The sequence below is a fragment of the Phascolarctos cinereus genome, unplaced genomic scaffold (assembly GCF_003287225.1).
Source record: "Phascolarctos cinereus isolate Bilbo 61053 unplaced genomic scaffold, phaCin_HiC Scaffold_3;HRSCAF=262, whole genome shotgun sequence".
Taxonomy (NCBI): Eukaryota; Metazoa; Chordata; class Mammalia; order Diprotodontia; family Phascolarctidae; genus Phascolarctos; species Phascolarctos cinereus.
In genome coordinates, this window is record NW_027555736.1 from 244266090 (window position 1) to 244293429 (window position 27340).

General features: G+C 39.9%; 1 protein-coding gene across 1 annotated transcript in view; it reads right to left on the bottom strand.

Annotated features, from left to right (window-relative positions):
- The window catches only part of LOC110203827 (uncharacterized), a gene marked incomplete at its 5' end in the record, with an annotated part of 49075 nt that extends 31608 nt beyond the window's left edge, over positions 1 to 17467 (bottom strand). Inside the window, one exon of the mRNA XM_078151652.1 lies at positions 17288 to 17467. Coding sequence (XP_078007778.1) covers positions 17288 to 17467 — 180 coding nt within the window. The remainder of the gene's footprint in view (positions 1 to 17287) is intronic.
- Positions 17468 to 27340: the final 9873 nt, after the last annotated feature.

Below are 27340 nucleotides of genomic sequence, written 5' to 3' on the forward strand. Positions count from 1 at the left end.
TTATTGTTATTATCATTATTCTCTTTCTTCTCTAAATATAAACATAGACTCACACACCCAGATTTCACTGCACCAGTCCAGTGCAGGCCATGGCAGTGTAGACCTGGCTCCAGAAAACCCAGAACACACCTCAGAAGTAACTGAATCACTGGCAGCAGTGGCAGTTTCCAGACCTCTCAGCCCATAGACACGGAAAATAACTTAGAAGATCAGCAGGAAAGGTCTGTTGCACCTGGGTGAGAGGGGAGCATAGTCCAGTGAAGGCTGTGCCATCATTGCCCCAACCACAGCAAACCAGGAGCAGGTGATGGCTGTGACTGAATCCACAGCGGCAGTGGCTACTTCCGGATCTCTCAGCCCACAGACAGTAAGGGAGATGGAAAACTGGAGAGAAGATTACAGGGGTCTGTTTGCTAGCACTGAGGCAGGACTCTGTTGCTTTGCCCATACTCAAATCCAGGTCACACTCCTGGGTGATAGTCCCAGGGTGAGGAGGAGCACGGGCATAGCAGAGATCACAGCCACAGTGGAAGGGGAACTCTCCTCATAGTTCCAGGGCAGAAAAGAATGTTTGTGGTTGCTCCCAGATCAGAGCACAGACTAGGAGAGTAGTAAACACCTCTCCTTAGATCATACCAGCTAGGAAGAACTGAAAGCTTACAGGTCCCTAGAAGTACGTCTGGCTTCCAAGACTTCCAGGAGTGAAGGCGGTGGAGTAAGCAGTAAATCACTCTCATTCTCCCTCACTGACCTCTAAAAAACCAAGAAAATAGCACCCCAGGAAAAATCCTGCAACAGTAGATACACTGAAAAGACAGAGGCAAGCAGTTTTTTAACCCAGGAAACTTGGAGGATCTCCAAGAAAGGTACATCTCATTCAGGTAAAAGTGGAGCACAGTCTAGGATAGGAGGCGTCCCAGCAAGCCAACAGCAAGCCCCACCTCAGCAAACCAGTGGGAGATCCTGAGCCCCAGGTATAGCAGGCAAACACCAACACAAGGCCCCCCCACCCCCATGCAAGCTTTAGCACAGCTAGGGAAACTGGCAGATTCCAGCTTCAAGAACCACCACATGCACTGGCATAGCCTCATGTGGGCAGGCATCCCCCAGCAGCTGAACATCTTTCAGCTTTAGTGTGCTCTGGCTGGGCAGGCATCCTCCAACAGCAGGACCACCATGTACTTTAGTGTGCCCTGCTTGGGCAGGTATTCTCCAGCAGCCAGACCTCCATGAGCTCCAATGTAGCCCTGGGAAACGCAGAAAAATGCCACCTGGCCTCAGCACATGCCAGACACCAGCTCGGCACCAGGTAAGCTGTCAGACCCCATAGCCCCCAGCTGCTAGCACCTGAAGTTGCAGCACACAAAGTTAGTGACCAAGGCGCAGTCCCCAGCATGAGAAGCTTGGGACAGTGCCCCCTACGCTTCGTAGCCAAACAAGAGGAGCGAAAAGCAAAAACAAACACTGAACAAAGACTCTTATTATGGGGACAGTGAAGATGAAGGCAGGAATTCTGAAGAATACAACATTGTCAACAGACCCACACCTGAAACCTCAAAAGGGAATATGAACTGGTCTGAAGCCCAAAACGCCTTCTTAGAAGAGCTCAAGAAGGACTTTAATAGTCAAATGAGAGAGGTAAAAGAGTCCTTCAAAAATACAATTGGCCAGTTGGAAAAAAAATACACTGAAGAAAACAAGTCCCTAAAAAACACAATTGGCCAATTGAAGAAGGAAGGACAAAAACTAACAGAAGAGTATGCTGAAGGAAACAAGTCCCTAAAAAACACAATTGGCCAGTTGAAGAAGGAAGTACAAAATCTAACAGAAGAGTATGCTGAAGGAAACAAGTCCCTAGAACACACAATTGGCCAGTTGAAGAAGGAAGTACAAAAACTAACAGAAGAAAACAATCTGTTAAAAATTTACACAAACTGATACAAACTGAAGTGAGCAGCACCAGGCTAACACTGTACACAGAAACAACAATACTGTACAATGATCAACTGTGAATGACTTAGCTACTCTCAGTAATACAGTGATCCAAGACAATTCCAAAGACTCCTGATGAAAAGTACTATCTACCTCCAGATGAAGAATAGATGGAGACTTAATGCAGATTGAAGCATACTATTTTTCAGTTTTTGTGTGGGGGGTTTCTTTTCTGTCTGCATTTTCTTTCATAACATGACTACTATGGAAATATATTTCGTATGATTGCATAAGTATAACCTATATCAATTGCTTACTGTCTCAGGGAGGAGGGAGTGGAGAGATGGAGGGAGAGGATATGGCACTCAAGATTTTAAAAAATGAAGGCTAAAAATTGTTTGCACATGTAATTGGGAAAAAATAAAATGTTATTTTTTTAAAAAAAGAAATTACCTACCATTTGTTCTGTATATGTATCTGTATGTACCTAGTCACTTATATGTTGACTCCCCCTTTAGAATGTAAGTTTCTTAAGGTCAGGAACAATTTCTTGCCTTTCTTCGTATTGCCCAACCCTTAGCACAGTGTCTAACATATAGTAAGTGCTTAATAAATGCTTGGTGACTAAATAATGAATGAATGGAAAGACCAAAAAGGAAAAAAAGGGGGAAAAAAAGAAATCATAGAAAACTAAATCAAAAGATCCATTACTCTAAAAAATTAAAATACTTTTAATTTATCATAAACATATTTCCAATGGTTATGATATATATAAGCTTGAGGAAACGTGTTTTTTATATAAACTTTGTAGCTCCCTAGCAGTGCCTAGTACAGAAAAGGTCCTTGAATTGATGCATATTGTCTTACACGGAACCAATGAATAGAAAATACAAACATTAATACAAGATGTTAAAAAAAAAGGGGAAGGTTCTGAAAAATTAGCCTTACCTGTCTCTTTGATAAGTTTCAAGCATCCCTTTAGGTGTACAGGGAATAAAATAATCTCATACGTCACCTCTAGCAAGCTTTCCAGCACTGACACTAGTCAATCTGAAACATTAAATTAAATGCAGAATGAATAAGAACAAGGCAATTAAAAGCTTTGAACCTTTTTAAACATTGGCATGGAGTTTCCCTGAGTTACCAATACATGTTCTAAAGATATAACAGCTTTAAAATGAAGTGACTCAAAATATCAAACACACCCATCCACATCCTTTTTGGGAGCAATAGTTATTTGTCACCAGCTCAGTGTTAATGGTCTTTTCTGCACCTAAAGAGAACTGGACCAGGTGTCCATGTACAGTAGAGTCTTCATTCAAAGATGTGATGCACTCTAAAACCTTAAAACAAATTTTATAAATTGAAGACAGACAGTAGGAATGAAAACCAGTATAAGACAAAACATATCCAATTTGATTTCCCCTCTAAGAGTTTTAGCTCAGAGTTCAAAGAAAAAACCCACTACCATATAGGTCCTGCACATAACTTTCCTGTTAGACCAAAACACCTCCCAATGATATCTCTAGATACTAGAGAGGTATGTTGAGGTAACAGTTAAAGAAAGGTTTGTGGGCGGTGGGTGGGAGAGGTGGCATGGGAACCTCTGGGGATAAATGGTCTAGATCTATGATTTCATTGTTGTAAGGCACTCTCAGTGAAGAAGCTCTTACCAATGCAGATAGTTAGATAGAAGACTGCAACTTCTGTACTTTATAGCTCTAGAGAGATGTCTGGGACACTGAGAAATTAAGTACTTTCTCCAAGGGCACACAGTTAATCTGTCAGAGGTAACACTTGAATCCAGGTCCTCCTGACACTGAGGCTGGTTCTCTAATTAATATGCTGATCTGCTTCTTGGCCTTCCTTTTTACTTAAACATTTAGGGCCCTCTCATGAGCTTTATTATTTATATCTTATTAATGGAATGCTTTTGTTCACAAATCAATTGAATAAGTACTTATTAAGTGCCTACTATCGAGCAATCATTAAGCATTTATTAAGAATCTACTAAAAGAAAGTCTGAAAAGGCAAAAATGGAATTGTTTCTGCCTGAGAGTTTTCTTTCTATAGGAGGAGACAAAATATATACATATAAATACATAAAACAGATACATGGTAATTTTTTGGGGGGAGGAGTTATTAGCAGCCAGGATAATCAGAAAAGGCCTCATGTAGGGAATGGCATTTGGGCTGAGCTTTAGAGGAAACTAGGGATTCAAAAGGTAGAGGTGAGGTGAGGAGGAAATGGATTCAAGGGCTGAGGGCCAGATGGAATGTCATGTATGAGCAACAGGACAGCAGGCCAGACTGGTTGGAATGTAGACTACATAAACAGAGGAATATCACACCAGTCTGGAAAAGTTAGCTAAGGGTTTTAAATTCCAAACAGAAGAGTCTGTACTTTATTCTAGAGGCAAGAGAAGTTTGTTGAGTAGGGGAGTGACCTGTATTTTAGGAAGGTGATTTTGGCACTTGTTTTGGGGATGAATGAGAGAGGGGAAAAAGAATGGAAGCTGAGACAACAATTAGGAAGATATTTCAAACTCCACGTATGAAGGTCTGAATATAGAATTTACCCCTTGAGGAGTAAAGGAAAGGGCATTTATGAGAAACAAAGTATTCAGTATAGATGTTGAACTTTTTATATAACTTCATATGTAGCACCTCTTGTGGAGAACTAGGTTCTTTGTACCTCTTCTTACGTATCTGAGTTATTTTATGTGACAACTGTATCTGTCACAAGCACCCCTTAGACTGTATGCTCTATGAGGGCAGGGATCAGGTATTTATTCTTTGTATTTCCCTCAGTTCCTAGCACAATGCTCTAAACATAGCAGACACTTAATAGATGTGTGTTCAATGTTGAACCACCTGCATCACAGGACCCTTCCCTTGAAGTAAGGCAGCCTTGACTATGGGGCAAAGTATGTACCCATCTCACATACTCTCACATACACACACACACACACACACACACACACACACACACACACACACACACACACACTCACATACCCCTTAGCCCTGAAAATGACAATAAATCATAACCATGATATGGAACCATAAGAAGGTTTGCTCCACATGAACCCAAAAGTTTACCTCTGCCTCAGTTGAGGTTCTTGGTAGTTTAATAGGTGTGGCTCTGATTCCAATCTGTAAGAATGAAAATGTAAAACACGTTGAATGATCTAACTAGCTGGAAGAAGTAGGAGGACTGAGAGACAGACGTGTTTCTTAGGTAATAATGACTAAATACAGATTAAAAGGTATTATTTGTCATTAAATTCCTATGTCCTAAAGGAACTTGTAGCATTCCAGTGATTCTGAAAGTAATGGACTGATCCTTGGGAGTCCCTGGCCCTTTCAAGCAGTCCACAAAGTCAGAACTATTTTCATAATAATACTAATATTTTTAATTCCTAACATTATCAACAATGATAGGATATAGTCCATAACATCTTCAGGCAGGGTCCTCAATAATTTTTAAGAGTGTAAAAAGGTTGCGAGCTCAAAAAGTTTGAGAACCACTGCCATACAATTACCCATTTATTTATTTCCCCACAACATTTCAGATTTATTGTGTTCCTTTAATTTTTCCATTCTAGCTTTCTGTTTAAGAAGCAAAGCAAGTAAATAAAAGACAGAGGCTCTAGTTAGAAGCCACTTATTTACAATTTGCAGTACAAGTCAAATTAAGATAAAGGCAGAGCAATTTTAATTGGGGGACAGGGGAGAGAAGTGGTGATGGGATCACTGTGTACGGGTGTAGATTTTTCCTCCTCAGCAGCTTTTAGCTTCATATTTATATAAAGATTTGAATCATCTCTATCTCCAACCTAGAACAAATAAACACAGTTATTTAATGAGGTATAATACATAGAAGAACCATTAAAATTGAGTTTGCTAAAGTAGAGTTTTTTATTGAAACAAATCTTATTACAGCTAACTTTGGGGGATGTACGTAATGTATCTAGAAGACTTTAACACAGAAATACACAACCTTTGGAAATCATTAATTAGATATAGTTTATGGTCCTATGTCCTGCGTTGTCTTTTAAATCTGAGTAAACAAAGACAACAAGCAATAAACATAAACAAGAATGTAACATTCCCTCCTCCTTTCTCACATTCAAGGCTGAGGAAACTACAAGGATTGCTTGCACAGCTTCTACAACAGTCTTAAGAGATCTGTTAACCTCTAACTTCTTCCTAAGACAAAGAACTCTGCAGCTCTTGTTGGCAATAAACATTTTCAGGAGTGTGAAACAATTTCTTCAGTATCTTATAATATGAAATCAATTTTAAACAGGAAGACTTATACATGAAGTAAGCAAAACCAGGAAAATAATATAAATAATGATTTCAATAATGTAAATGCAAAGATTTGCACTGCAACTTATCTGAGTTCAGCTGCCTCTTAGGTTTTTTTTTTAATTTACATTCATTAAAGTTGTCATTGTGGTCAAACTTCCTGCCTACAAAAGTCCAGCAGGAACCAGATTAAAATGTAATTAGACAATATTCAACAAAATAAATGAAAACACAATACAACATAGATAATGTTAATAGAAACTTTCCTGTGTTTCTCTGAATCCCTCATATTCATCCTTTCTCACAGGGACAAAAGTGTTGCAGCACACTCTCCTCTCTTCTATGCACTGTACAACTGAGCTACTCTGGCCTTCTTTCTCTTCCTCAAAGGTCATCTCCAGACTCCTCGCCTTTTCACAGGCAATATCCCATGCATTTCTCTCTTTCCTCACTGGATTCCTCTAAGACTCAAGTTCAGATCCTGAATTCTGCAAGTGGCTTTTTCCTAGTCCTCCCCATTGCTAGTGCTTTCCCTCTAGAAATTAACTTTCATTAACATTGTACATATTTTGTATATAAAATCTTTTTGCATGTTTTCTCCATTAAAACGTAAGCTCTTTTAAGGCAGGGGCAATCTTTTTCCTCCCTCCCTTCTCTCTCTCTCTCTCTCTCTTTGTTATCCCTAGAACTTAGTACACTACCCAGAATACAGCAAGCATTTATTAATAAATGCTTGTTGGCCAACTGACATTCACCTATACCACAATGTATTCAGCCATTCTCCATTTTATGGGAAACCCATTTTGTTTCTAGTTTTTTTGCTATCACAAAAATGATTTACTACCATGTGCAAGACCAAATTTCTCAGTATCCCAGGAAATGCTAAACTGTACTGGTAGAGGAAATTCCTCCCCAGGAGTTTCCTATACCAAGGGAGTCCCAGGCCCAGCTATAAAAAAGAATTGCTATTTTAAAATTCATATGCCATGAGTCATCAGTAAAGAACCTGAGGAAATGCCTGTATAATGGACAACAAATATTAAAAATCGGGTTGTGGGAGTTCTGTGATTGCATTGTGTTGGTTTTTATAGGAAAAAGACAAGGAACACAATCTGACTGAAATACACAAAATCAATATGCCTAGGACAATTTCAATAGAAAGCTGGCTCCCTTATTTGGATTCCAAGGAAAAACATGCTACTCTAAAAATGGGCATTATCATCGTCATTATGTATTTTGTTCTCTTGGACAAAAAACATGACTCAAAACTAGATCTTTTTTCTCTCTAGTCTGCTTTCACAAACTTTTTCATTTTACATTATTAAATATTAGATCCTGTAAATAAAAACAGCAAAGAATGGCTTCATATTCAGGGTTGACCTACTAGATTAACCCTATTTGGTGCAGCCTCCTTAGTTGCTAATATTCTCATATAATAAAGTAGTGGTATAATAGGAAAAAAAACCCACCTCATTGAATTTGTAGTCAGAATACCTGGATTGAAGTTCCAGCAAAGCTGCTTATTAGTTGTATGGCCTTGAATATCTAGATCAGACTAGATAATCTCTGACGTTTCTTTCAGCTCTAAAGTACCTATGCTTAGCTCTGAGTTTCATTTTTCTCATCAAAAATATGGGAATAATTTGTATAGATGTGGACCACTAGGGTGTTGGGGAGTTCAGATGACAGGAACCGAAAGTGTTTTATAATCTTAAAACACATGATTTAAATGTGAGTTAGTATTATTACTTATACTTCAAGGACCTAAAACATCATCTATTTGCCATGACCCCACCACTACAAAAGACTACTGCTTGTAAGGGAACCAATTGATTAACCAATGATTCAATGGATCAATATTTTAATTAATGATTAATATTTATCTTTGCTTTTCTGGAATCTGAGGAACACTGTAACATATATGTGTATATATATTCGGCATTGGAGGTAATCCTAAAGTTACACATGACTTGTTTTCCTTCAGCTTAAAGCATCTTCCCTTGGCCCCTGCTCACTTTTACCTATCTATTCAATTATTTACTATATAATCACATAGGACCTAACAACATCTCTTCTAATACTGTCTGGAACACTTTAAAAATTTTTTATTGGGATCTAAGCCAACTAAGACTCATGATGGAAAATGCTGTCCACATACAGAGAAAGAACTATGGAGCCGGAATGCAGACTGAAGCATACTATCTGCTCTCTTTTTTGTTGTTGTTTTTGTTGTTTTGTTTCTTCTTTCTCATGGTTCCTCCCATTGGTCTTAAATCTTCTTTCAACACGACTGATGTGAAAATACGTTTAACATAAATGTATATGTAGACCCTATATTAGACTGCATGCCATCTGGGAAGGGGGGAGAGGAGGAAGTAGGGGGAGAAAATTTAAAACTCAAAAGCTTATGGAAGTGAATGTTGAAAATTAAAAATAAATATAAAAAATAAAGGGAAACAAGCAAAAAAATAAAAGGAAAAATATGGTGAAAATATCAACATAGGTGGAAAACACTGAGCATATAAAATAAAATGGTGGCCATAAAAGTGCAGAGAAGGGATTGAAGTGATATATGTGGAAGGAGATATAAATGGGAAAGGAATTGGTATCTGAGTTTTTTGACCAAAAGCATAGTCTTGGAAAGAGGGTGCCAGATAAGGCAGCTCTGAGGCATGGGAAATGGAAGGGGATTTACTACTGATCATGATAATTCTCTAAGGAAAATCAATATTTTCTACTTTAAAAAATCTTTATTGTTATTTTAATTTTTTACATGGTTTCAGGTTTTATCTGCCCTATTAGATTAAGTGTTGAGGGCAAGGCTCTTGTCAATACTTTTCTGTATACTACTTCCATCCTAAGATTTGCTTTTATTTATCTTATAAGTTTATTTTTGAGTTGTCTTTTTATATCTCCGAGTTATTTCTCCATGGAAATGACGTTTTATGCAAGGGTAAGGTTCACTATACAAAGGCAGCTTCACCCAAAGATCTAAAAGTGCAATACACTTCTCTAACCAAAACATGGTAACAAGAAATCTCCCAGGCTCCTCCCTGAGTTTTTACAACCATCCTTACTCCTGAATAATGCATATAAAAATCAAATTTGATATCATTGATTGTAAATGAATCAAATATTCCAGAATTACTATAAATACCTCACATGTCAGTCTTACTGTAGGTCAACTGTCCATTCAGACTCAACACGACTATTAAGCAGCTATTTTTTCACTTACCTGCCTGTGAAGTAGAAACAGGCCATTCAAGACATATATACAAAGCAAGGGTAAGTATTGTTAAAAGAGCCTATAATCTTCTTTCCCCAATTCCTTGTCTAATCATAATCTATATTACAAACCACACTATCCTTTGTGTTAGCAGAGAAACATATCTGAGGTAAATCCATCATAGATACATTTCCTGGTAAATCCATGCAAAGCAGCCAAGTAGAAACAATGCTTTTCTGCTTAATGAAAACACTGAAGGTTAACCCATCCAAAAAAGGAGGGTACAAAAGGGTCACATAGAAGCCTTTAAGCAAAGTACTGCTGAAGAAAAGTATTATGGAAACCTGGATTTACTCATGACATGCTTTCTCTCTTTAACAGATCTCCCCAAATAAACCAAGAACTAACCAGTCCCTGGGTGTTCTTAGCACAGTTCTATAACAAACCTTTGATTCTCACTCGGCAATTTGTGAAAAAGCAAAAAACAAAATAAAACAAAAAAAAATCATAGCAGAAAATATGTGCTGGGAATATAACCACAGGCCTTCAAATTGTCTTTCTTTTCCAGCAACCCCAACCTTTCTAATGGGAAATAATTGGCAACAAAAAGCAACAGTGGCAAGATAATAGGGAAGGAAGAAAATTATGTTATACAGCATCCATTCCTAGCAAAGACTTTACAAGAAGTAAGAGAATGTATCTGGAAGCTGAAAGTATGCGTACTGTGTGGTCAGGTAATATGGCAATTCTTTAGTGTATTTCAAATTAAAACTGCTTATTTCCTATGGGTCAAATTTTTTTAATGGAGACATCATAATACCTGTAAAATCGCCAGGCCTGGTCTGAAACCTGGGGCTTGCTCCCTCAATTTGGGTAACCTGGCTCTTCAATATCCCTCTTACTTGCGAAAAATAAATGGTTATTCCCTTAACTATTGACCAGAAATCAAAACCTAGGAAATTAATAGGTATTTTTCTCTCTGAAATTAAAACCAAAATCATTATAGGGAGATTAGTCTCCCCTACCCTCTCTTTGGAATTACAAAGCAATGAAAAATTCATACTGCAAATAGAAATGAAACACAAAGGCAAATATTCTATCTGGGACTAAATTTGGGCTACAAGCATTATTTCAGGGTTCAAGTTTCCTTGCAATGGCTGGTTAAGAAGAAAAACAGACCTTCTTGGGTTTTGTTAAAATTTATTTATTGTTGCACATAATAGCATTTTGGCTTTTGCCAATTATGTGTAAAGATAGTTTTCAACATTCATTTTTGTAAGATTTTGAGTTCTAAATTTTTCTCCCTCTCTCCTTTCCCTCCCCCCTCCCCAAGACAGCAAGCAATCTCATATAGCTTATACATATATAATCATGTTAAACATATTTCCACACTAGTCATGTTGTGAAAGAAGAATCAGAACAAAAGGGAAAAACCATGAGAAACAAAAAACAAAAAAAAGGTGAAAATAGCATATGCTTCAATCTGCATTCAGACTCCATAGTGTTTCCTCTGGATGTAAATGGCATTTTCTATCACGAGTCTTTTGGAATTGTTTTGGATCACTGTATTGCAGAGAAGAGCTAAGGCTACACAGCTGATCACTGCACAATGCTGCTGTTACCGTGTACAATGTTCTCCTGGTTCTGCTCACTTCACTCAGCATCAGTTCATGTAAGTCTTTCCAGGCTTTTCTGAAACCTGCCTACTCATCATTTCTTACAGAACGATAGTATTCCATTACATTCATATACCACAACTTGTTCAGCCACTCCCCAAATTGATGGGCATCTCCACAATTTCCAATTCTTTGCCACCACAAAGAGAGCTATTATAAATATTTATTATTATAAATATAAATTATATTACATATAAAAATTATATATTATATATGTCTCTATTATAAATATAAATACATGTGGCAGAAAAGCTACCTTCTCAAGACAAAGCCATTTCACAGTTAAAATGTGTAGGAAAAGGACAGTTTGAGGCCAAGGGAAAGCTGCATGGTCCAGGTGGTGAAGACACTAGCTCATAGGCCATTTAATCTACATTTCTAAGAACACCACCCATCAAGGCCTTGGGCTGCTTTGTCAATATTCCCTGGCTCCACTGTGACAACAAGGGTTAGAAGCAGGGAGCCCTTAAGAGCCAGATTCACTGAACACCCCATTCCCCTGTCCCAAATTGACAAGTAGGGGCAGCTAGGTGGCGCAGTGGATAGAGCACCGGCCCTGGATTCACGAGGACCTGAGTTCAAATCTGGCCTCCGACACATAACACTTACCTGGGCACACCCCACTGCCTAGCCAAAAAACAAAAACAAAAAAAACCCCAAACCCCGCAAATTGACGTAATGAAGGGAAAAGTGGTTTGACAGATGCTAGTACAATCCAAGCATCTCACAGCACAAGGTGAAAAGGAGGCAATGAAGAAAAGAGGTAAGTAATACATCCTACAATCCTTAATGCATTAAGCTTAATTAAGTGGGGAAATATGATAAATGTTGCTTCAATAAAGATATGAAATAAAATCATTAGCACAGATTTGGGGCAACAAAAGGTTCAAAATGTAGACTCAACCCCTAGTACCATCAGTAATTTGACTCAAGAGAGTCTAAGGACATTTCTCTAGGCTGAAACGGTAGATGAATAAGTGGCATTCACAATGTTACCCCAACCAATACATCCTTCCACTCCCAACCCAGCACCTTGGAAACTAATCAATATCTAAGCTGATGCTTAGGCTGCTCAGACTCTAGATAAAACACTTCACCAGGTGGAAGACCCCAAGACTAAACGGAGACCTTGAATATCCTATTCACTTATCTTTCTCAACAGACTTCCTCCCATTCACTGATACAATACCTGGACTCATTTGGCAATAGACAGCAAACTTCTTCTGCGCCCCCATACTAATACTGAATCCTTCCATTGCTAAACATCAATAACCCCCGCTACCTACCCTCTCACTCTCATCTACCTCAACAGTACCCCTATAATGTCTCATTCAAGAGACACTGCCTCAACCCTATGCTACTGCCAACCAACCATTTCAAATCTGCCTGCCCCCTTCACTGTGCCCTCTGGAACAACAATTAACAAAATTCCCTAGATTTAAGACAACTTCTGATTCTATTTCCATTTTCAGGCATTCACAGACACCTGCCTCCTCTAAGCATCCTTTTCACTACTACCTGCATCTACTCTCATGATTCTCTGGAATTCTCCCCTCCTGGAGGACGAGTAAGTTAGTCTCCATTGTCATTTCCAGACCTTCTCTCTTCCACCACCACTCAACAACCACTACTCCTTTGAGGTTCACAATCCAAATCCAGGTGCTGGTGGCTGTTAGCGGTAGACCCCTATCTCAGTCCTGGGCCCTCTCTTCTCTCTATATTCTCTGACTTGGTGATCTTATTAGCTCCAATTGGTTCAATTATCATCTCTATGAAATCCTAATGCCTCTTTTGACCTCTGGTCACACACGAGCAATTGCTTACTGAGCATTTCTGACAGGACGTTCTACAAGTACCTCAAACTCAGTATATCTAAAAAGAAACGAGTTATTTTCTCCCTCAGCTCTACTCTTTCCCTGAACTTCCCTAATATGATTGAGAGTACCACAATTCTAATTATCCATGTTTGCAATCTTGGGGTCACCTCTGACTCCTCACTTTCATCTCACAATACCAATCAGTGGACAGATCTTGTCATTTCTGCCTTTATATCTGCTGAGTAGGTGTCACTTTCTATCCACTCACATGGCACCAGTTGGGGATCTCATCACATCTCACCCAGACCTTTTCAATAGCCCCTTAACTGGCCTCCTTCTCTCAAGTCTCTCCCACTCCAAGCCATTCTCCAAAGTTTCAGTGGAATGTCCCAAAGATTGGTACTCAGACTTCACCTGTTCAATATTCTATCAATCACCTAGATGCTGGCAAACTTACAGTGGCACAAAGCTGTAAGGATAAGCTAACAAGGTGGATGACATAATCAGAATACCCAAAGTTCTCAAAAGAACAGAGATTTGCAAACTATGGTGTGAAGGCCAAATCAGCCTGCTGTTGAGAGCTAAGAATGTTTTTCACATTTTTAAATAGAATGAAACTTTATTTTAAAAATGTAAACATCATTCTTAGCTTGCTGACTGCTGCCATCTTTGCTGCTCTGGACTAGAAGCATGAGCTCAATCTAATGAGATGACATTTAACTGGGGGCAAATGTAAAGTCCTACTTTTGGGTTAAAAAAATTCAACTGCATAAGTATATGAATGGGTAGACAGGCCAAGATAGCAATCCTAGTTTTAAAAAAAACAAACTAGGGATTTCTGTAGACTGCAATCTGAATCAACAGTGTGACATGGCAGCAAAAAAAAAGCAAATGCAATTGTAGACTTGAGCTTGGAGTCTGGAAAACAGGTTCAAATTGTGGCTCTGACACATAACATGTGACTGACCATGGACAGTTGGTATGAGCCCTACATTCTCATCTGTAAAATTAGGATGATCATGCCTGAGCACATATCTCACAGGATAGCTGAGGACAAAACTACAAAACCTAAGTAAAATACTTTGTACTACCACATCCAATAGGAATTAGCTACTGTAACAACGTGGACTGTTCAAAAGATGTGGCTAACATGACGGTTCAGAAGACCCAGCTTCAGGTATCAGTGCCTCCAGATTGCTAACCAGCTCCTCATGACAACAAAGTGATAACCCAAGTCACATTTAACTAGTTCAAAAATCAATGAAGTTCCTACTATAAGAGAATATGAACTCCTTGAGGGAAGGGGCTGTTTTACATTGCTTTGCAGTGGCACTTAAGTGCTTATTAGATTAAAAAAGCACTTTAGTATCACATTCCTATGATATTAATTCTATCATCAATAATAATTTTTCATATATGTGTACGGCTCTTCATGCTCTGTGACACTTTCACAAATATGAGAGAAATATTTCAGAGGTATGGAAGGTCCAGTTTTCAGTACAAGTCATTTTGGGGAGATAAAAATAATGAAATGGGCAAGTGGGAGGCCCAGCTTTCATCTCTTCCATAACCATTCTTACTGAAAAAGGCTCTCTGAGAAAAAAAAATACTTTGAAATAGTGTCTTGTAAGTATATAGAAAATTAAAATTATTTTTAATTGAAACATATAAAGTTAGCAATATATGTTGATGAGAAACAGAAAGGAAGATGTAGGATTCCACACAAGGAGAAACAGAAACTTAACACATGGAAGGAGGGAAATATGTATTTATTAAGTGTCTGCAATGTGCCAGGTCTGTGCTAATAAGCATTTAAAAAATATTATTTCATTTTCTCTCACAACAACCCTGAAGGTAGTTGCTATCATTATCCCTAGCTTACAGAGGAATAAACTGAGGCAGACAGAGGTTAAGTGATTTGGCCAGGGTCATAAACTGGTGTCTGAGCCCATATTTGAACTCAGGCCTACTTGATTCCAAGCCCAAAACACTATCCACTGTCCTGATCACACGCTAAAAGATTTAGAGCCAGGGCAACCTTAGAGATCACCTAATCCAATCTCTTTACCTTACATATAAGTAAGGAAATTGAGGCCCAGTGAGGCTAAATGAGCTACCATTTCAAACTCAGCATTGGAAGAAGCCTCAGAGACCTTAATTATTCATCTCAAAAAACAAACCAAAAAACCCCCAAAACTCACACCAGTCTTCCAGTCATGTGGGTGCTTCCTTTCATGACACCAGTCTAAGGTTTTCACCATTGCTATCCTTAAGAATTTCACGGGGGTTGGGGAATTTACCAAACCGACAGGGCCATAGACAAAATTATGTTTGAACAAGAATCCTTTCTAAAACACAACTGATCTTTGCTTGAAAAACCTCCAGAATGAGTTAATAACCTACTATTTTCAGCCCAAAGCTGGCCTCAGACACTAGCAAGTCACGTAACCCCTATCTGCCTCAGGTTCCTCACCTGTTAAGTGGGGACAATAATAGTACCTACCTCACAAAACTGTGAGGATCAAGTGAAATATCTGTAAAGCACTTGGTGCGTACCTGCCATGCAGTACATGCTCAGAAAATGCTAGTACCCTTCCCCACTCTACTTCTGGATAACTTCAGTTGGTAGTATTAAGTCCTGAAATAAATCATAGCCTTGAGCTGAGGAATAAAGCACCTTTAATTGAGATAAAAGGGTTGCAAAACTGTCACCCTGGGGGATGTCCCATGAGTTCAGAGCACAATAGACTTCTCATCTAAGAGACCCAGGAAAGGTTCTTTATAATTTTAGGAAAAGACGGGGAGAAGGTAGCATGAGGTAGCAAGGCCTGGTCATGAGAGCCCAGCCGTCCTCGGCGATCCTGGCAAAAAAACCCATTTCATTCCGGCTGTTTGGTCCTTCATGCCATGAATCCCCATGGAAGGGGGCAAGGACATTAGAAGCTGAGATCCACCTTCAACTAGGTTTCTTTACAAGGTAAAATCTCTGGGTGCGAGGGTAGGGGGGAGTTCAGCTCAACCTAATCAAGAGTAAATATCTTACCAGTAGGAATGTAAAGACATTAAAATTCTGACCTTACTAGAATCATTAAGGGAGTGGCAGTCCATTTCACATTTGGTGTTAATAATTTTCGGTCATTAGGAAGCTTTTTCTTATACCAAGCCTCACTTAGGCTTTCTGTAACTTCTATTCATTGCTCCTAGCACTGCTTTGTAGGGACAAGCAGAAAAAAAATTTATCCCGTTGAACATCACAACTTTTCAAATACTTGCATTCAATTCAACAAGCTTTTATCAATGTGCCCACTATGAGGAAAGAAAAAACGGTCCCTTCTCTCAAGTCTACTTGAAGACATCAACTCTTCAGCTACGTGATCTGTCCCCTTCGCCCACCAAGTTTTCAGTCCAAGACACTTCACCCTAACTGGCTATCTCTAATACTGTCCAGTTGACATTTCTCTCTGCATCTCTAAATCCCAAAGTATGGTTGGGAACAACTATGCTATCTATCAGCTACTTTCTTAATACACCAAGAACAGCTTTCGCGGGACTTTGCTACTTGAGTTGTACCCGTTATTAAGTGACAGACGAGGTCAAGGGTCCCACAAACAGGATTCAAAAAGAACGCATCTTCCTTGCCCGCAACTTCAACCTTCACATCTACAGTAAGGCATTAAAGCACTCCTCTACTAATGCAATCCTGGGGAACTTTAGGTTTCACACTTCCGTGGAAAGGAAACACACGGCACGATTCCACAAGAAGCTTCTCACAATCACGCATTCAACAAGAGTACTTCTGGCCCAAGAAAGGACTGATCAGCTCCCGGGTCCCGGGGGGCTCTGAAGGACAGCCACAGCGAAAATGATCACGGACCCGCCTTCAACACGAGGGGCTGGAAAGAGGAGAAAATGGCTTTTTCCTTCAAACAAGCGCTGAGATTCCCTGATGCCAGGAGGGGACCGTCCCAAAGGGCTGCCTGGATTCCAACAGTGTAGACACAGGAGGGGTCCCTGGGGAACCAGGGCGCAATCTGCGGGTCCTCCTATCTTAACTTTGGTCACAGGAAAGGGCAAGTCATGGCCCAGGTCACCGAGGGAGTGCCTCACTACCTGGGGAATGGGGACGCCCGGCCACGAACTTCAGCCCCCCCCCCGGACTCCGGACACAAGCGCGCCCCTGATCACGTTCCTCCGGGGCCTTCGCTCCACCCGGGACAGCTCTGCTTCCTCCCCTCGCCCCCTCCTCAGCTGCGAGGGGGTGTGCGCCCCTCCCAAGCCCGCAGCCTAACCCTGCCCCCAAGCTGGAAGGACTTGTGGCTTACGCGGAGACCACCTTCCCGTCGAGGATTTCTGCCGGCGCCATGGCCCTTCTGTGCCCACCGCCCTCTTCGGGTCCCACAGTCCTCCAACTGAAAGACACCCCGCAGCACCCAGGACAAACAGACCCCACGTGCTGGCCACCAAGAAGAGGCTCGACCACTCCTGCGCAGGCGCCGGAGGATTCAGGAGTGCGCGCTGGCGGCTGGCGTGGGGTACATGGAGAGGGGGAAGGGGGAAGAGTGGGGGCGGGGAGAAAGAAGACAGAAGGAGGAAGCCGCCAGTGATGGGCTGGAGGGAGAGTGGGTTTCGGGACGCCTCATTATAGCGGGAGGCGGAGGGCAAAGGACTCTGCCGCTAGTGTATGTTCAAGCTCGCCCTCCATTCTTACCCAATCAGGGGGCGTAGGAGAGGGGCGGGGGAGGGAAGGCGGGGTGGGGGGGGGGGTGGCACGGGTGCTGCCTGTGTTTTGCATACACGCGTACCTCCTACATCGGGGAAGAGCGTTAGTATCCGTCCCTTCGGGAGCCGCTAGGCCAAGCTCTGACTGACCTTCCCTAGGCGGGCGTCAGCGCTCCACTACGGGGGCTCAGAAGGGACAAGTGGGAACGTTTCCCCCTAAAGAACACCGCGGGCTGCGCCTCTGGTTTGCGAGAAAATTGTGTTCACTTTGATCTGGGGGGGCCAAGGGCGACATGACGAGCCTCTGAATACACACTAGGATAGGCAGGCTTTTTCCTCACACACACACACACACACACACACACACACACACACACATTTGCTACCTGTGTGTTCTTTAGAGGACGAGGCACCAGCCTGGCTTCAGCTTCCTTACTTGTAAGATGACGGGGTTGGAGACGGTCTTTTACGTTCCTTCCACATGGAAGTAGATTTTGTGACCTCAGTTCAGAGAAAATAGTAGGAGGGGTATGAACCGTTTAACTTTTATTGTGGATGTTTTTTTAGTGTTGTTTGCTTTAAAAAGTGCATTCCCAAATCTGGTACCGAATGCTTATCATTGGACCTGTCCCTTAATCTCTATGCCTCACCATGCCTTATGTATGTTTCTGTATATAAGAGGAGCGAATTGGGCTCTATTGTCTCTAAATTATTCCAAATAAAGTTCCATTATTTTATTAATAAGGTGTGGGAGGGGGCAGCTAGGTGGCACAACGGTTAGAGAGCACTGGACCTAGAGTTAGGAAGACCTGAGTTCAACTGAGACCTCAGACACTTTTGCTAGTTGGCCCTAAGGAAGTCACTTAACCCTGTTTACCCCAGTTTCCTTATCAGAAGGGGCTCTTTAAACACGACCTCCTCTGTCTAGTTTTCATAAACTTTCACAATCTGGCCTCAACCTGTATTTTCATTCCCATTTGTAGGATTCAAATTGGGGAAAAGCCTTAAAATACAGTAATAAGTGAAAAGTCATAAAAACTTGAACTCTGTGAAAGGTGGAAGCCTGAACGTGGTGACCTGTTTACAAATCATAACTTAGATACTAAATCATAACTTAGACACTGAGTCAAAACTTAAGATACTATGACCTATGAAAACGAAAATAAGAATATTGTGACTGGGACATGATCAATACACAAACTTATGTTCAGGCATAACAGTGGCTTAACTCCCAAGTTCATTACTAAGCAGAAAACCAAAAATATCCACCAATTGGGATGCACTCTCTAGCTCGTCCTGCCTTTGTCTATTTTTATAATTACCATGAGGATTTTGGGGTTCTTCAGTGGGGATCCACAGAACTGTCTGGGTGCTGCCCCAGACTGAAGATTGCCCCTTGTTTGTAAGTATTCATAATGATTGATTAAACTACTACCTATGATTGGCCTTGAGCTCCTTGGTCTCTTCCTTTGGTATTAAAAAGAACACCCCACGGTTATAGGGGAGGTACAGAGTTCCCCAGCTGGGGAAACTCCAGACCTTACATTTGGTGTAGCCGGGCATGATACCAGTGGAATGCCAGGGGGAGTTGGGATTAGCTAGGAAATAAGGCTGGTGGCAGATATGGGACAGCCCTCACTCAAGCCATTAAATGGAGCCACCACCAAGGCTCTTTCTCTTTTTCTCCCCCTTTCTCCCTCACTGACTGTAGCAGCCTCAAAGGAGTGAGTGGAGGGGAAAGAGAGAGAAAGAAAATATTTTTAGTGAAGGATAGGTTATGATTGCTAAGGGCCAGTAGAGGAGGGTAAGAGAAGTAGGATCAGAATAAGAAAGAAATAAAACATGTGCCATCTTAAGAGAGGCTTTAATCAAAGTCCACCAGAGGGATAAGTAGATAGAAATAAAGGCAAGAAAGTTTAAGCATGTAGAATAAGAGGAGCATGGGCAGAAAGAAAGTCATAATCTGTTTATATGAACTGTGTGAACAGAGGGTTTGAGAGTAAATGGTTTGGAAACTTTTGAAACAGAAGAAATGTTTACTATCACTTTGAAACTCTAGCAGTAAGCCACCTGCGTTTCAGTGATTATCAAGAGGCAGGTTTGGGAGCTGTGTCAGTGAAAGTTTCAAGGTGAAGAGAGGAAAGAAAAATAATAAGGCATGCACTTTGGAATACATCTGACACTTGATCCTTTCCTGGGCACAAAAAGAGAAAAGGCTTGTGTGAATTGGGACATGACCAAAAGGTTAACAATTCATTCTGGTCATATTTTCAATGAAATGTGTCACTCCTAATTTGATGCTTGAGATAAGCCAGAATTTATCATACTGTTTTGCATTAAGGCAAATTGGGAAAATACACAGATCTGAAATTTGTTAACTGGGTGACCTTAAGCAAGTTATCTCAGTTTACCTCACATGATTGGAAGGTGCCTAACACAATAGCTGGCAGGGGGCAAACACTATAAATGTTAACTATTATTATTAATTCCTTAATTAGATATGACCAGTATACAATGTCAGTGGTGATGAGATGCCTGATTTTCTGTATAAGTTAATTTGGAAGTGCCTTCAAACAGATTGGGGTCATGTGATGGGTAATGGCTTTGTTTCAAGTTCAAATACGTAATATTCTTTCAAATTGGTAAACTTTTGTATCAGTTATGTCAAGCAACTTTTCATAATTTGTATGTTATTGAAGTGTGAACTGAAAGAAACAAAAAGGGTGGGAAAATTGTGTAAAACTGATGGGGTACTTGTGTTTGGGTGCCTGTGCTTGCCCTTGGACCCCAATTTCTCCCTAGTCTCAGAAACATTGTCTCTGACAGTTTCTTCCCAGCCCAGCAACACTGTGCCTAGCATTACTTATGAGTGGGCCCCAGCAAGACCTTATCCCTCTCCCTAGTGCAGCTACACAAAGCTGAGTGAGAGAGTGCTGGGCTGCTCAGGCCCCAGCCCTAAGATCATGTCTCTGGAAGCCTCCCAATTCCTTAGTAAACTCCTCTCTTGTGAGTAAACTTTCCCTTGTTGCAGAGCATTCTCTAATCAGGACAGAGAGACAGGGGAGTCTTGTCTTACCCAAGGAGTTTTGTCCCTGGCTGGCCCAGGGACTCTTCCTCCTGCCAGATTCCCAGGATCCTCTGACATCTCCCTCTATGTGTGGTATACTCCCTACACTTTCCCATCCATAGCTACCAAAGACACCTGGACCTTTAGATTCCCTAATCAGTATCCCTGGTATTCCTTTCCCATACTCTTTTCCATATAAACCTAGCTCCATCTTCAGTCTCTTGCAGGTTCCTTAAGAATCCTTGCCTGCTATATAGTGTAACAATAAACTTTTTGCCAATTTGACTTAAAGAATGCTTGAGTCTGTGAATTCATTCCAGATGACCCCGTCCTGTACTCTAGTCTTGAGGGGTCTCAACTTCTCAGACTGCAACAAAACCATTTATGTTATTTTATCAGCCCTGCTAAACCTGTCTTATAATGTTTTACAACTGCCATTTAGAAAACCAGGTATTTCCAGCTTTGCTTGTAGTTAAAGAGGAGGTTACAACTAAAACAAATTTGGCTATCACTTATGAAAGTTGTGAGATTGTTAACTAAGTTATTTGGGGTTACTGTTTTAATGCTAAAACCTAAAATTGTTCATTGATTACTGTGTGTGGAATGGAGGGGATTCGGTGAAAGCTTTATCCTAATTGGTTCTGCCCATTCAGAACAGTCCTTCTTGGGATATAAGGGTATGTAGCAGGGTTAATCTATTCCACCTTGAGGGAATAAGGGTGGTGGGGTCAAAGTGACCAGGTATGGGACCTGGGGACCCTATTAGACCCAAAAAACACAAACTAGCTTTTGAACTTTTGCACACATCCCTACCTAAATACTCAATGATCTTTTCAACTGTTCTTTCGTTGTTATCTCTGACCCAGCCCAGCCCTTCATTGTCTGTTACCTCCAGACCACCCTAGCCTATTTGCCACTCCCTGATCCCATTCAAATCTTCTCATAATCTTTTTTTCTCTTTAAAAAAAGTCAGTCTGGTCCCTATCAAATGGGCAGATTTCTTAAAATCTCCTTGGCCTATGGGATGCTCCTGGCTGAGTTTCCCCTTTGTGTTCCTTTGAAAAGGAATGTTTCCCACCTGGCTATTCCTGCGTCTGGCTGTGAGTGAGAATTGATATTATGTGATTGGATGCCAAACTGTGACTCTTGTCTGAATTCAAACATAGCTCAGGATGCTTTATCCTGTTATATATGTGCCCTTAGTCTTAAGCCTGAAAGACCAGTTTGATGCTGGTATAATCCTATCCGTGCTTTTTTTTTTCTTTTATAGCAAATTTCAATAATCAGAGCAAGTGGTCAGTAAAAGATATGAGCACAATGCAAGTATGTGAGACCTTGCTCTTTTCAATCTGAATGTGTAGTAATCCACAACCCAAACAATTAGGTAAGTTAGTACTTGGGCTTGTCACCTGACTGCCTGCATAGTTATGTGAAAGATTAGGTCCCTGAAATAGCTCATTTTTTTCAGAATACTACGGGAATAATTAGGCAAAGGTAAAATAAGATCCTTCAGTGTTTCAAAATGATGTAAGAATACTTGGGTATTGGTACAACTGGTTGAAGGACCTAGCTGTTATTCTACTGATGACTGAAACTAAATCAGAAACATCTTCAGTTTGCTTTGGGAAAGAGAATTTCAGTGCAATCAGTTTTCTTAGAGGTAACTTATGGAATATTTTTACATTAATGGAAAAGTCAATCACATTCAAACTTTATTACTAATGTGGAAAAATACCTTTTTGTACTGTGTGTCCTGTGGTAAAAATATGTCTTATTATAAACAACTTACTGCTATGTACTTTTTTGAATTAATTATTTAGTTATCCCCCCAAGTCTTAGACAGTAATTGGAATAAAGTCAGCCTCTTATAAGTAAATTCATTTTTATAACCATTGAGCCCGAGTTGGAAAGCTTCTGCCTGCAAGAGGGCTGTTACTTATATTTTCATATGCAGAATTGAATCCCCAGTAGCATCTGATTTTCCAAAAGGAATTAGAATCACAATGGCAAATTTTGAGAGAGCAACAAGATCATACAATGCTGTATTTCAGATGTAACCATTCTAATGGGGTGTGCAAAACCCACCAACAACTAGGTTTTCTGACGCGGGTACCGACACTGATGTTCACCGTTATAAGTCTGAAGTCAAATTTGAGAGGCCATACCAAGTTTCTGTTGAGATCTGTTCTGTAAAACATCTTAGCAGGAACATCTAAGGAGTCTCTGCAAGCAAACTGGCACCAGAAAAACAATTCTACTGAACAGATGCTGCTGAGGACAAGACACTTTCCAGGTTGCCCCAAGAAAAATATGTTCCAGAGAACCTCATGGGACATCTCGATTCTAAGATAAAATTTGCTAGTTAAATAGACATTGAGAGTGGGTTCATCATCATCATTTCACAAGTCTCCCCTTCACAAAAAAGAGAAGTTGAGAAAATAAATCGTTCTGGTCCCATTTTGTAATTGATTCTATTCAGTGTCACCCCCAATATATTATATAACCATCCAAGCCATGTTTATGCGTCTCTGAACCAAGATCAGAAATTCAGCTCACCTATTAATCCCCAAATGCCGTTGTTTCTTCCTTCACCTTCCCAGGGGAGAGATGGAAGAAAATTCTAACAATTGTGGTAATTTTCTTATTAGTCATGTTTTTTTCCTATCTGTGCTCGTACTGTTTATATGGTTTATATTTACGAATGAATCAAGATGGCAGAAGGTCAATATACCCAAATTCCAAAACTCAAAGGGGAATATGAACTGGTCCCAGGCCCAAAAAGCCTTCTTGGAACAGCTCAGCATGGATTTTAAAAGTCAAATAAGAAAGGTAGAAGAAAAATTGAAGAATTCCTTTAAAAATACAGTTGACAAAATGGGGGGGAAAAGAACACTGAAGAAAACAACTCCTTAAAAAGTAGAATTGGCAAAATGGAAAAGGAGGTACAAAAGCTAACTGAAGAAAACAATTCATTCAAAATTGGAATTGGACAAATGGAAGCAAATAACTCTATGAAACATCGAGAATCAGTCAAACAAAATCAAAAGGATGAGAAAATAGAAGGAAATATAAAATACCTCATTGGAAAAACAACTGACCTGGAAAATAGATCCGGGAGAGATAATTTAAGAATTATTGGTCTACCTGAAAGCCATCATGAAAAAAAGAGCCTAAACAGCATCTTTCAGGAAATCATCAAGGAAAAATGCCCTGAGGTCCTAGTACCAGAGGGTAAAATAGTTATCGAAAGAATCCACCAATCATAACTGCTCTGTAGACCTTCAGTTTGGCAGTCAGTCTAAGACCTCCTCTCACAGTCTCCTTCAGATGGTCCCAAACACTGAGCTGGCTCTGGAAATATATGCATCAGTCTCATAATCAATGTGTACATCCCTGGAAAGTATGCTGCTAAGGTAAGTGAGCTTATTCATGTTCTTCAAAATTTCTCCATTTGCTTTGTGCCGTTACACTTCCCATAACCATTTTCCAGCATGCACACTTATGCCTCACTGAATACTATCAATCCAAAGCAGAGCTCAAGAACCACTTTCTGCATTTCTGCATGAACCCTTCTTGATTTCTGCCCCCCCCAGCTCCTTGTGTCTTCTCTTCCTATCTTGTATTTAGCTACTTTTATTTATTCTTTTATATTTTTTCTGCATATAGCTATATATATATGCCTGTTAGTTCCCTCATCTGAATGTAAATTCTTTGAGAGTGAATGTTTCATTCCTTGTATTTCTATCCCTAGTACTAAGCAGGCACTTAATCAGTGCTTACTGACTGACTTTGCAGTACTTCACAAGAGATTAAAAAAAAAACAGATGACCCTGGAAAAAAAAAGGAAAGAGTTGAAAAGAGGAAAAAGGATGAATTATTGTACCTTGAGTGTAGGTACTGCAGATAAAATTCAAGTTATTGATGAGGTTGGAGGGATTTGAGGAGTTCTTCAAACTACACACCTATAGGAAGGAAAAGAGGGGATGAGAAGCTTAGATAATCTCATTTCAGTAAAATCAAAGATCCATGTTTAGGGCATGATAGAAGGAGGTTGTGGAATGTGTTTGTGTGAAAGTGCGAAGTTACATGCTCAGTAAAAGTTAAAACTCAAATGGATCTGGGATCTAATCAATTTGGATGGTCATTGTAACCCTACGAATAGTAAAACATTAATATGGTTGAAAACAGTGGGGGAAATAAATTTAACAGTCATAATCCTTATTATATAAGTGGGATGAACTTGTCATGTAAATAGAAAAAAGTGTAGGAATACACTTTTTAAAAATAGTTCAATAAAAAGTTGCATGAAAGAAACAAACCTAAAGCTAATATACTATGAGTATATACTAAAACCTAAAGGATATATATTCATTGAAAGTGAGAGACTAGAAGAAAATGTTTATAGCTTAGCTGACCCTCAGTTCAGGAGCATCAATGATGATTTCAAATAAGTGGAAGCCAAAATATATCATATTACCAGAGTTAAACAAGAAAATGATTTCATTTTTTAAAGCACCACAAATAACAATATAACTAACAGTTATGTAGAAATAATCATATAAGTTTGCAAAGTGGTTTTATGTGTATCATCTGATTCAAACTTCACAATAACCCAGTGAGCTAGGTTTTATTAGCCCTATGTTACACACAAAGAAACTGAGATTGAGAGGGGTTAGGTAACCTTCTTCAGGGCTGCGCAGCTAGTAAAATTCTAAGGCAAGATTTGAACAACAAGTCTTCCTCATTCCAAGTATGGTTCTCTATCCTCTATACCACCTATTAATATTAATATATATTCCAAATGGCATGGGAACAAAGTATTGAAAAGATAAGTAAACTGAAGTTCAAAAAAATATCCACAGTAAGACAGAAAATCATAGAATTTCAGATTTGGTAAGGACCTCAGAGACAATCTGATCCAACCACATATGACCAAGGGTGTCTTCTACAATATATCCCACAAGTGCTCATCCCAGCTCTTAACACAGTGTCTCACACACAGTAAACACTTAATATATTTTTGTTGACTGACTGACTCATTCAACCTTTGCTTGAAAACCTCAAGTCAAGGAGACTCCGTAACCCCAACGTTGCTCATACCAATATTTATATCATACATGCATTAAACCCAAATTTGCCACTTTTTAAAACTTTAAAACTTTGCTTCTTGTTCTGCTCCTCACAGTCATGCAGAGCAAGTCTAGTGCCTCTTCCATGTGACTTACCGTCACATGCTTGAAGATAGCTAGTATGTCATGCATACACACATGCAAGTGCCATACGAGTCTTCTATTCTGTTGGCTAAACATCTCCAGATCAAAGGCGTTCCGTGTGACCTTTCTGAGACTATTTCCTTCATTACAGTGTCCCAAGTCTTCTGTTATCTAGTTTAAATATCCACACTTCTTCCAACTAGTCTTCACAAGTTATGATTTTAAAGTTCTTCATGGTCTTGTTTGCCTTCGTTTGGATATAATGCAGCTTATCAACACCCTTCCTAAAATGCAGCACCCGAATTAACACAGTACTTCGTCTGGGAGCTGGCCAGCACAGAGCCCATCAGCACTACTGGTGCTTAGTTCGGGAGGTTTTATGTCTCTAAATTCAGCCTAAGCTTTCACGAGCGTTATTGGTTACAGTGCCATGTGACTGATCCAAATTGAACGGGCAGTCCGCCAGCATGAAATAGGACACATGAGGGGGAAAGTACAGTAAACTTCAGTGGAAGGTAAATAAGGATTAGTGAAATAGTGAATGGTGTAAAACCAAATCATAAAGACAATAAAAAGTACAACATAATGACAGTAGTTTTTTTACATCTCAAAATTGATGGGTTGCCACTAAAGCTTTTCTCAAAGGCAGGTTTATATCTCTGAATGTTTACATTTTTAAAAGTGAAAGAGAAGATGAATTAACTGAATATATGGTTTAACAAATCATAAATGAAACAAACTATTCGAAAGCAAACAAAAAAGAAAAAAAATAAAAATTAAGGTGATATAAACACAATTGAAAACAAAACAAAAAAGCCCTTGATGAATACCTAACAACACTTGAATTATCCTCCCACCTTGCAGTTGCTGCTTGTTTTTCCTCTGCATTTCCTATATTTTGAGGCGCCATAGAATGGGAGGAGAAGGGGGAGTAGAATGCCTCAGAATTAATGTAAAGGGAGCTACAATGTCACAGAACTTGGTACTTTTTAAAAGAATCTCTCTCTCTCTCTCTCTCTCTCTCTCTCTCTCTCTCTCTCTCTCTCTCTCTCTCTCTCTGTCTCTCACTATTTGTTGCTCTTTGTCTCTGTCTCTTGGTCTGTCTCTCTCTGTGTTTCTCTGTCTCTGTCTCATTCTCTGTCTCTCTCATATGCAATGCAGAATAGCAATACCAGGAGAAAGAAGTTAATTAGCAGACCTCAAGCAGGGGTCTTCACTAGAGGGTGACTAGGTGTTCAAGTGGCAGTCTACTAAATAAAAGAAGATAATACCGAACAGCATCACAGCTCTTAAATACAATGGACATTCTTGTTGCTTCCTTATTGATTTGTGTGTTCTTCATTTCTTTTGTCATTTGGAAAATAATGGAAGGGTGA